Source organism: Chelonoidis abingdonii, chromosome 7, assembly GCF_003597395.2.
Source record: "Chelonoidis abingdonii isolate Lonesome George chromosome 7, CheloAbing_2.0, whole genome shotgun sequence".
NCBI lineage: Eukaryota > Metazoa > Chordata > Testudines > Testudinidae > Chelonoidis > Chelonoidis abingdonii.
In genome coordinates, this window is record NC_133775.1 from 98,996,575 (window position 1) to 99,008,272 (window position 11,698).

General features: G+C 42.5%; 1 protein-coding gene across 5 annotated transcripts in view; it reads right to left on the bottom strand.

The window, feature by feature from the left end:
* LOC116826642 (serine/threonine-protein phosphatase 2A catalytic subunit alpha isoform) overlaps positions 1-7,844 on the bottom strand; it is a 76,320-nt gene extending 68,476 nt beyond the window's left edge. For 2 of the 5 annotated variants that reach the window (XM_032783507.2, XM_075068140.1), the window contains exons 1-5: positions 6,746-7,343; positions 5,847-6,032; positions 3,309-3,503; positions 2,401-2,579; positions 1,272-1,384 (exon numbers count right to left, since the gene is read on the bottom strand). In XM_032783507.2, the coding sequence (XP_032639398.1) occupies positions 1,272-1,384; positions 2,401-2,579; positions 3,309-3,503; positions 5,847-6,011 (652 nt within the window). In that variant the 5' untranslated portion in view covers positions 6,012-6,032; positions 6,746-7,343. Of the gene's footprint in view, positions 1-1,271; positions 1,385-2,400; positions 2,580-3,308; positions 3,504-5,846; positions 6,033-6,745; positions 7,344-7,572 lie in introns of those variants that run through there. The other 3 variants (XM_075068141.1, XM_032783506.2, XM_032783509.2) reach the window with 3 other exon arrangements.
* Between the last annotated feature and the right edge of the window lie 3,854 nt (positions 7,845-11,698).

Genomic DNA, 11,698 nt, shown 5'->3' on the forward strand with positions numbered 1-11,698 from the left:
GGGCTGGGGCATGGGGGTGTCAATGAGTACAGAGGGCTGGGTTGTGGGCGGGGGGGTCAGAGCTCAGGGCAGAGGCTGGGTGACTGCAGCCTTCAGAACCCCAAACCCCCCCGCTCCTTGTCCCGACTACGCCCCTCCTGGAACCCATCACCCTACATAAGCCTCCCTCGCCCTTACTCCTGACAGCCTCCCAGGCCCCTACCCCCTACCGTCCCCTGACTGCCCAACCTATCCACACCCCACCCAGACAGACCCCTGGAACTACACCATGACCTATCTAATCACTCCTGCCCCCTGAAGATCCCCAGAACTCTGGAGCCACACAACCCTCCACCCGCCACCTGCCTGCCCCACCCCTCTCCACACCCCTAACCTCCTGGCAAGTACCCCCAAGAACTCCTGACCATCAACCCATCCAAGCTCTTTTGTCCCCTGACCATCCCCTCCAGAAACCCCCGCCTAATGCTCCTTCCAGGACCCTCTTTGCTCCGTCCCTGACTGCCTGACCCTATCCATCCCCAAACAGACCCTGGGCTCCATATGCCCATCCAACCCCTCTCCTGCTGCCCCCTCCAGAAGACCCCCACCCGTAATCACCCCCCAGTATACCATCCCCCCATCCTGCTCCCTGTCCCTTGACTGCCCCCACCCCTTAGCCAACCCCCCCCTTAGACCTGGAGCCGGCCCCCTTACCATGAGGCTCCTCGCTCATCCGGAGCCCTGCCGCAGCCGCCCCCCCGCGCACAGCCCTGCTACGCCCTGCCCCTCAGAGCGCTGTGTGCGTGGTGGCGGGGCGCCGGGTGAGCGGGGAGCGTCTTTCCCTCCCCACAGAGCCAAACGCTGCTCCGCGGGAGCACGCAGCCCCAGCCCCCAGAATGCTGCGTGGGTGGTGGCGGCGGGGCTCTGGGGGCAGGTGGGGCAGGGGCCAGCGGCTTGCTGCGCTAGGCCAGCGCTCAGGTGCGGGACCGCGGACTCCACGGCTTGCTGCGTCGGCAGGATTTTTAATGACACTCGGAGTCCCAGGCAGCAGGCAGCAGCGTGCCATTAGAAATTGGCTCGCGTGCCATCTTTGGCACGCGTGCCATAGGTTGCCGACCCCTGGTCTAGGAGGTTTACTTGTTCCTGTCTCAGTGCAGGGGGCTGGAGGTGATGACTTCTCAAGGTCCCTTCCACTCTACATTTCTATGATTCTATAGCACAGCAATCCAATTGATAAAACATGTCAATGTTTTTCTTAAATATTGTCCGCATTACACATCAGCAATACTCACCTACTTTTGTCACAATTTTATGGAGTAGGTCTAGGTCAGAGGTGCTGGGTAGATAAGGATTTCCAGTGGCCATCTCAATGATCATACAACCTAAAGCCCAGATGTCCACAGGTCTAAGATCAGGAAATGAACAAAGTGCTCAACAGTAATGCTGATGCTAAGATAAAACATATTTAAAGAGAGCTGATATTTTAAAAGAAAAATTTTAAAAATTAAAATATCTCTAAAATAACTGAATATTTGACAATATAAAAGGATAAAACATAATTAATCACACTTTAAAATATCTTCACAATTAATTACAAAATAATATTGCAGCATTTAGCTGTGAAATTCTTTTAGATTGTAGAACTGTATATTAAGATTTATAATTAATATAGCTACAAAACAACTATCTACTAAGACAGTCCTTAAACGTGTGTAGTAGCATTAGCATATATTATGAGTGAATTTGGCAGATTATTCTCCAAAAGTCATACTTAACAGCAGAACTTTAATTAGCATGTTCATATGAAATTGCCAAATATTTTTGTTTCTTGTTTCATGACATTTCTCTTAATCCTCTTTTTGAGACTCAGACAATACCCCTAATCTGATTAAAGATTATGATGTTTTTGGTGTTGTAACACTTCAAGGATTACCATCTATATAGGAACTATATAACAAATACTGAGAATCTCCATGGCCTATAAAATTAGAGTATTCTATTTAATGGTAGACTATGTACCACTGAAGTCAGTAAAAGCTTTGCCACTGACTTCAACTGGCTCAAGATCAAGCCTGAAATGCATGTATGTGACCCCATTATGTGAACATTTTGTTGGGTATTGGGAATGAATTTTGTTATTATTTTACTTTCCTCTAGCAAAACAAGAGCCACTCTTTAAAATATGTCACAGAGCGCATCAAACGTTCCCCTGCTATGTCCAGGCACTAGCGATTTGATTTGTCAAAGTGATTTTAAATCCTTTTGTTGGTTTAACATTATTTTTAAAGAAAATTGTTTCACCTACAAGCAAATTAATTTCTGGGTTTTTGTCAACAGTACTATATTGCTCTAAAAAGTGTAAGTTCTAACAATGTTGCTCCATGCCAGTTTAATAATAAGGATGTAAATAAAAATACATACTTCCCATATGTGGTGTCTTTTAATACCAGTTCTGGAGCCCTGTACCATCGTGTGGCTACATAATCTGTATAAACATCACCAGGGGCAGCTAATGTCCGAGCAAAACCAAAATCACATAGTTTAGTAATTCCCGTCTGTGATACTAAGATATTCTCAGGTTTGATATCACGATGTATGACCTGGACAAAAAAAAGAAAGTCAAATCTACCTTAATAATAAAAAGGATTCTGCAAAAAAGATAACTCTCAAAGTTTTGCCACTTTAGGATCACAATAAGCAGTACAGTGTCCAAAATTCTCAAAATTGTCTGCAGAGGGTGAAGACCATAGGCTGCTACTGCTACACACAGCAACAGCCTAATGTGTATGGGGTGAGGAGAGAAAGAGAAGTAACAGTGCTCCACTCAAAATAAAGAAACAGAAAAAATAGGCACCCTGGAGACAAGGGAATAAACTGCAAAAAGACAGAAAGAGCTGAGGGTGAAGAGCTATGTGCTGTAAGCAAACTGCCCTGAAAATCTGAAACTGGGGGATACAATGGTGCAGTAGGTTAGTAAGAAAGCTATAATAATCAGAAATGGACAAGAACCATAACCCATGCTCCAAATATCTCAGAACCAAAGCTTAGATCTGGATCCAAAAAGTGTGGACACAGCCCATCCCTGAGAATAACAGTATCTAACCCTTTAATGGCTAACCCTTTAACATATTTCATCTTTCACTGCACACGTGTTTCAGTTCTAAAAATCAAAATTCAGTTGGAGGCATTTAGGCTATTATTATGAAACTATAACATTTTAATATAGAATTAACCTTTACAAACTCTGGGAGATGAAATACTATGTAAAATCAGAAAATGGAAAACATAACACCACTTTGTTTTAGCCTTAGCTTCTACAAAGTACTTACATTGTTGCTGTGGAGATACTCAATTGCTCGAAGGATCTGGAAGAGATATCTTCTAAGTCTTTTATTATCCAGTCCGTGACAGTAATGTTGTAGCTCATCTAAAACTGTATGATCAATAAATTCAAACACCAAATGAATTTTTTTTTTTTGTCTAAACACTTCGATCAGGTTGACCAGGTTTTCATGATGAAATTGCTGTTGGTGAGAGGAAATAAAACATTCTGCTGTAGCTTTTCAGTATTTATTTCTATTAGGATAGTTTTTCTCCTTGATCAAGACATACTTGCAAGGGTAGACATTAAAGATTCACATCATTTTGTAAATATTCAGAAATTCTTATTCCCTCTACTCCAGCCTTCCCCCAATATTTAAACCATTGCTATTCAGCTATTTTGCCAAAATGAAGCTGAAGCTGACCCTGCACTTGGTAAGGCAACTCCCATCTTTTCATGTGCTGTAATATTTACACTGCTTACTGTATTTTTCACTCCATGCATCTGATGAAGTGGGTTTTAACTCATGAAAGCGTATGCCCAAATAAATTTGTTAATCTCTAAGATGCCACAAGAACTCTTCGTTGTTTTTGCTAATATACTCTAGTGAGTTGCTATAACTTTGTTGATACCACTGGATCTAATTAAAAATAAAAAAAATCCATGCTGTAGACTTTCAAGTCCCCAGAAAATCAGCTTCTTCTGTGGTACAAAAGCTAGAACTTTCTTCCCCTTTGTCAGAGCTCACGAATGGTGAACCCAAAATTGCTGTCAGTTATAGGGGGCTAAGCCAGGAATAACATAACTGAAATGGTTGACTGAGAGAAAGTGAGAAAAACTCCTGTACATGCACTTTATTTGCATTGATCATTTAAAGATGCAAAGCCTCATGTCAAACTGGTATTGTTAAAAATGTGCACTATTTCACATGAAACTCCATATTTTATTTTGATTTATATTCTAGTTTTAGTATTTTTAAAGTTTTATTAAGGTGTTTATTAATGGACTACAAAGATGATGTGTCTCAGCTTTTTAATTATAACCATTTTGAATAATTTTGGGTAACATTCTCAGTTATAGAGGCATCCATTCAGATTAATACTACTAAGGTACATGGAAACTAGTCTAGATTTAGAGCTAGAGCCTTTATTCCCTTTGACTTCTATACAAGTTGGAGAATCAGGCCCTTAGCATAGAATCTGGTTTTTTGTACTTTCGCCAAGTCAATTAAAAATTGATAAGGATCAAATTAAAAAATAAATGTCCTGTGAGGGCAATGAGTGGGGTTGGTGCTGAGAGTCAGACTTTATGACCCAGTCATTCAACTATAAAACATGAATTTAAATCTTAGGCTTTGAATTTGCAAACACTAGGTTGGCTGAGAGAGAAGAGGGCAAGCCAAGTCAAACAGGAATCTGCCCCGAACTATCTCTATTAACTTTCTTGCAGGATCCTCCGCATGCACTGCTTTGACCTCACATGAATCTACTGCGTTGGGGGTAGCTATGGGAGTAGGAAACCCTTTCACGGCCACAAAATGATGCTGGGGAATCTCTTGGAAGGAATAGCCAGAGATTCCTTCTCTGTTCCTAGGTGGCACAGAACTGGGATGACAACTACATCACACCCCTGTGGTAATGGTGTAGACTGTAGGAAATGTACTAGGGAAAGGGCCTGGGGAAAGTGGTGTCTTGGTACTGCTGTATTCTGGTGATGTGCAGCTCCCAAAGTGGCCTCCCCAGGGCTGCTGGATCCAGGCATCACTCAAAGCTGCAAACCTGGAGTTTAGATAGGAAAGTCACAAAAACTGGCTTTGCAGCCACTTTTGCTCTTCTTACCCAGTTTCCTGATGCAGCTGAGGATCTAGTCCCAAAGAGAATGCACATGAGTTATCTAAAGTCAAATTGTAAATCGGTGACAGACTCAAGCATGGGACTTTGTGACTCCCAACCCAATATTAAAAATGGGGAATGTTTTAATTTCATAAGTCAAATATATATGTAGATTGGTAGAAAGAGATTAATGTGTTTTATATTTCTCTTACAGTTGAGAACCTTCAGCAAAGCTGCCATGTATCGCAATAGACTGAGACACAATTTGGGGGAACAAGGGGTAAAGAAATTTCAAATTTATCCCTGTCAATTGCATCAAAAGCTGACATCAGCAGACTTTTGTGCCAGTTCAGAAGGACTACACAGCAGATTAATGGTCTACAAAATTGTGGCAAATTAAAAGCCCATCAAAATTCACATCCTTGCTCTCTACTGTTTTAAATATTAGAGACAAGATTAATATGTTCATAAATATGGAGTGTTTAACTTATCAAGTTTCTTTTAAAATCATAGCCACAAGTTTTATCTTCACTTTACTTTTTATCTTCACTTTATTTTTTAAAAGGCTTGGCAATAAAACAAGTCAAACAACACGCTTTTTCTTGGTATATTTTATGTGTAATAGCCCAGGTATACGCCAGTAATGATGCAAGTTTTATTTCTAAGCACTTTCCCTTTAGATTTACAAAATGATTAAAGCAAAAGAAGCAAACCTTTAGAAACTTTATTTCTCTCATAGCAATTTTGTTGACAGATTTTTCTGGTTTCTCATAGAATATCTTAATGGCTACTATCTGTCCTGTTTCCTTGTGTTTGCACTTCACTACTGTTCCATAACTCCCCTCTCCCACTTTGCCGAGGGTCTCGTACATCTCCATCTTCCAGTCTGATTTTTATTTCTTCATAGAAAGAGAAAATGTTAAAAATTATTTTGTGCATACACTGGTTTTTAGTTTTCTTAAACTATAATTTGCAGATAACATTAGCAAGGTGAATTACTCCTACAGACTGCAATAACTCCATTGTACATTTTAAATATTTGGTTCTGTGTGTGAAATTTATCCCAGTAACAACAATAATAGTCTGACTGGATGGCAGGATCAGGCCCTTTCTCAAATGTGCATTCCCAGTTCAATCAAGTGGTCAACTGCAGGACTGATGTAATAGTCAATATCTAGAAACGTCTTAAATAACAGTACATTTAAAATAATTCTTGTATTTAACTCTCATTAAAAGGAAAGGAACAAACAATGAAACCATGAACAATATAAGAGGCAAAGTTAGTGTGATAATAGTCATATAATTATAAAAGTCTAAAAAATGTAAAGGTAAGCCAAAAAATGAACAAGACTACTTTTGAACAACCTAAATAAAGTCAAATTTCCTGAATATCTCCACAAGTTTTTAATTTAGCCATATTTCATGATAAATTTATTCACCAGATTTAGTTATTAAAAAGTTCATCCTCTTTTCATACAGTATAGGTGAATAAGATAGTTGTTCAAAAAGTAATCCTATTACAAGAAATAAAGGGTTTAACCAAGACAAGAATAACTTGACCTCTACAGAGTTTGTACCACTGATTACATGAATGCACAAAATTGGCTCTTACCTACAAATGAGGAAGGGGCATAAGAATGAGAAAATCACAGCTCCTTCACTGACTAGTTAGTGAGATCAAAATCACTACATTTATTGGGGTGTGGTGAAAGCAAGCCAGAATAACACTGTGATTCACTCTTTCAAACTCTGTGATCTGGAAATGTTTCAAAAATAACCTCAATCATTTTATGGATGGCAGGTGCTTCTTGAGAATCCAGACAAACCGTAGCTGCCCTTTGCCCAGAATCTTTCACGTGGATCTTTCCCCTGAAACTGAACTGCCCACACCCACAATGCCTGAAAAGGAGAACCAAATCCTGCCTGAAACCCTGATCTAACTGTCTAGGAATTTATATTGACTTTCTTGGTGCAGTATCTGCACTTCCCCCACACGGGGGCACATGATTCCTCAGGAAGAGTCCAAACCCTCCCTTCTTCCCAATTACTAGGGCTATACATGGGGAGAGAATAGTTACACTCCGCACCTTGCCAGGTTTATTACGCACCGGAGGAGGGCCCTGACTGCATGACAGCTGCCCCCAGAATCCCAGAGAGACACTGGGAAAACTCATCACTTGAGCCCTTGCTCCTGATGCTTGAAAGCAACAATCTCCCAGGCTCCCGCCAGCTACCAGCTCCCCAGCCACGGCAACATCCCCTGCTGCCCGGCCCAGCCACCAGCCCCTACCCAGCACAGTCTTCCCCCAGCCTTAGCTACCCACCCAGTTCAACCCCCTTCCCCTCAGCCTAGCTACCAGCCACCATCACTGCCTCCCTGCCAGCCCCTCGGCTCTCCCCCTGGCCCGGGCAGCCCCAGCCTCCCTGAGCTAAGCTGACCTGCTCGAGCCGGCTTTCCATGCTGGGCCCTTCTATCTCCGCTCCGCCGGGCTCTCCCCGACGGGCCTTGTTACCATAGCAACCACCAGCCACAGCAACAGCGCTCGCAGGATCCGCCCACGGGGCGCGGCGTTTCCGTGACCTCACCGCGTTCCACCCGGAAGTGACGCCAAAGCGCGGGGTCCAGGGCAGCAGAGGTGGAGAAGGTGGGGGTGTTAATGGGATGGGGTCTGGAGCAGAGGTGGGGGTGGGATTCAATGGGGGGAGAGAGTGGTGGGTGGCTGCCGCTGATTGGCGGAATGATTGGGGGGCGTCTTTCTCGGGCGGGGGCGGGAGGGGAGCGAGAGCGACGCAGCTGCCTGTCACGTCATTGACAACCAGTACAGAGCGTGGGCGGGAGCAGACTCATGCGTGTCAGAAACCCTGCCCACGCACGGGATACACACGGACGCCCTGGCAAAAGGACGCGTGTGACGTCAACGTTATATTTGTTCACACATCAGTCAGGCTCACAGCCTGGGGCAATCATGTGCGAATTTGCCGCGGACAGATCATTCCAGGCACTGTTCCTGCTAATCTACGGGACAACAAACAAACAGCAGCTGTGAACACCTTAGGAACTCTTAGAATCTCTATACATATGTGAAGTAACCTGTCCTACTGAGCAAGCTCTCTTAATATATTTATGATTACGTACAGAAAACAAGGTAACAAAAATGCACTTTTAAAATCCAGAGGTTTAGAGTTAAGGTTGTAATAAAATACCTACTTGTTTGGTCTTGGTAAGAATAACGGGGCTATGGTTATGTTAATATATTGAGAAGCAGCATGTTATATTTCTTTTCTCAGCCTTTACCTGCTCCATTTAGGGCTCAATCATTGCTTTGTTTTGCTGCCTCAGAAGCAGTCTGGAAAAGGGTGACTCAGTCACAGTCTGGCTCCCAGTCTCCCTCTGGTTCTGGGAAGGTGGGGGAGAGGTATCCAGCACAAGCCTTATAGCTGGTACAACATACATTCCTTGGTGATCCACACATCCACTACATCCACATCCTCGTTGTTTTTGCTGATACAGATTAACATGGCTACAATTTTGAAACCTACTACTAGTAGTGGCTTTGCAGAAGCTGCTAATTGTGATCCTTATATCCAGTTATTCCCCTTCAGAACAGCACAGAATGGGTCACATTCTGGTCCCTTACATTGTAAACTTTTGGAGCAGGGACTGTCCCTCACTATGTGTTTATTGAAAACCTAACAGAATGGGGCCTCAAACTCAGCTGGGGCCTCTAGGTGCTACTGTAAAAGGAAAAGAAAAGTTTATGACAGATGCCTTTGATTATTCATTTAGTTGATTTTTGGTGCTTGGGGTGGTAGATTATATTATAAGTTATCTCACGGAGGCTCTGATCCTGCTATAAGCTCCACAGGGACATTGCAGGAACAGGGCCCAAGTAGCCTGAATTTTTTTAATTAAGTTTTTGATGGTTTGAAATACTATAATATAAAAGTAAACAAACAGTTCAGTTTCATTGCTGTTTCCTAACATTCTTAAGGCCAATTAAAGGGCAGAAATCCTTTATTTCTGCATATAAGAGGATTTTCTGTTTGAGGATGTTATAAAAATGTCTTGTTTATAATCTGAGAACTATTCAAGATTTTAACAAAAATAATGTCACTGTCTGAAAATATGCCACTTTTGATTAAATTTCTGCCATAATCAAATGTTATCCCTTTTCAGGGAAAAATAATTAAAAATCAATAAGTGACTTAAAATCAGACAATTGTATTAGACACTACAGTGTTATTCTGCACATTCCTGAATGAAAAAAACCCAATGGTTTTAAATATATGAGATCAAGTAAGAAAAAAAGGCTAGTTTGAAAACCTTTTATAATGAATCATTGTAATGCAGTGTTGCATGATGAGTTATAGTCACGGCCGATGCAACCATTTAGGCGACCTAGGCAGTCGCCTAAGGCACTAGGATTTGGGGGGCATCATTTTCTTCGGCAGCGACCACAGCAGCTGGATTTTTGGCCACCCCGGCCGCAGCTGGCATTTAGGTGGAGGGAGCTGGGGCAGAGGAGCGCGGGGAGGGCCACCTGCAGCAAGTAGGGGGGGGCAGCATGCAGGGGAACTCCCTGCCCCAGCTCACCCCTGCCCCGCCTCCTCCCCGAGCATGCGGTGGCTGCTTCACTTCTCCCGCTCCCAGGCTTGCGGCATCTAAGCTGATTGGGGCACAAGCCTGGGAGGCGGGAGAAGTGAAGCAGGATGGCTCTTGGGGAGGAGATGGAGCAGGGGTGAGTGCTTCACTTCTCCCGCCTCCCAGGCATGCGGCGCCAATCAGCTTAGAGGCGCCGCAGCCTGGGAGTAGGCGGGAGAATTGAAGCGCGCATGGTGTGCTCGGTGGAGGCAGAGGGTGAGCTGGGGTGTGGGGGGCCTCAGGGCAGAGAGTGGGGTGGGGAGTGCACCGGGGGCGCCTCAGGGCGGGGTGAGGAGGCTGGGGGGGCACCTCAGAGTGGGGTCTCGGGGACGAGGGAGGGCGCAAGGTGGAAGTTTCGCCTAGGGCGCAAAACATCCTTGCACCGGCCCTGGTTATAGTACATGATAAAGTGAAAGTAATATTTTAACTAAAATGTCCTTAGTGAAATACAAGAGGATGTAACTGCAATAACAAGTTAAAGTCTATTTAACAATGTACGGCAGGAGAACAATATCAGCAGACATGTCTAAAATGACTGACTCCTGCAGTGAGGTTTACGGTAAATACCAAAAATTGGTTGTTTACTGAAGATTTCGTTAACAAGATTCAGTAAATCTTCATAGCAAGAGAATTATAAGAGAAACCCACATATCATATGCATATTAACTGCATACTTTGACTATTGCAGTTGTGATTTAACTTAAAATACAACCCAGAATTTGATTAAAAAAAACCTCCACATAATCCACTTAAATAATAGTGTTACATATAACCGCCTGAAAGAGAAAATGCACAAATCTTTGTTTTTATTTTTCTAAGAAAATAAATTAATTAAAATGTATCTTAATCTCAGGATAAAATAAAATATCCTCTTAATTAGTTAAAATTAATTCATATGATCACACTATATCTGATTTTGGACAAAGCACTGTGCAATATTGTAATGAACTAGCCAGTGTTGATGGATACCACTGCCCTCTACTGGATGGAATCATAACTGCTCAGCTATGTGTCAGAGGCTGTCCTCTGCCAATTGCTAATGTAGTGAAGGTCTCCTTCAAGGAGTATGGAACTATGCTTTTGACCCAGGAGATCTGAATTGTATCCCCACTGCCATCACGGAGTTCTCAGTAGCAAGGTTATGCAGTATATTAACAGCAGCGAAGTCAATTAATTTTGTTAAACTAGCATTATTATTATTATTTCATTATCTATTACCTATATAGGGCCAAACATGCACATGGCTTTTACAAACACAACGTTGGATAATGTCCTTCCCCTGAAGAATTAATAATTTAATTTGCACAATATAAACAATTTGAAGGCCAGGTATGCAAGAGAATTAGAAACGACCAGCAACAGAATAAAAGTGAAGGAAGTCAGGGGAGCAATTTTGAAAGAGGAAAGAGAGATCACTTGGCACATGGGCAGAGGGAATTATTTCCTACTGATGTAGGAAACAATTCTGCATTAATAAGTATTAACTAGCACTAGCTAACTTAATAGATCCTTTCATGGAAGATTTTATAAGATTTTTGTTTCTTTATATTAAGCCCTGACCCTGCAAACATGCATCCACATGCCTAACTTGCAGGTGAGCAGTTCCATTGTCTTGTGACAATGGAAATATAAACATTCTTAAAATTAAGCATGTGAATAAGTATTTACAGGATGAGAGGGGCTTGCATTATAAACTCTTTGGGGCAGGGACCATCTCTTTCTATATGTTTGCATGGCACCTAGGTGAATGGGATCCCTGAATAAAGCACACAAAGTAGCTTTAGTTTAGAATCTGCTTCATCTAGTAATAAGAAAACACCATTATTAGCTAACACAGGTGTTTTTAAAATACTGCATTAAGGGTTACAAATAATTAAGGGCCTGATGCTCCTCTTCAAGTATATAGGTAGCAGGAAGCAAAAG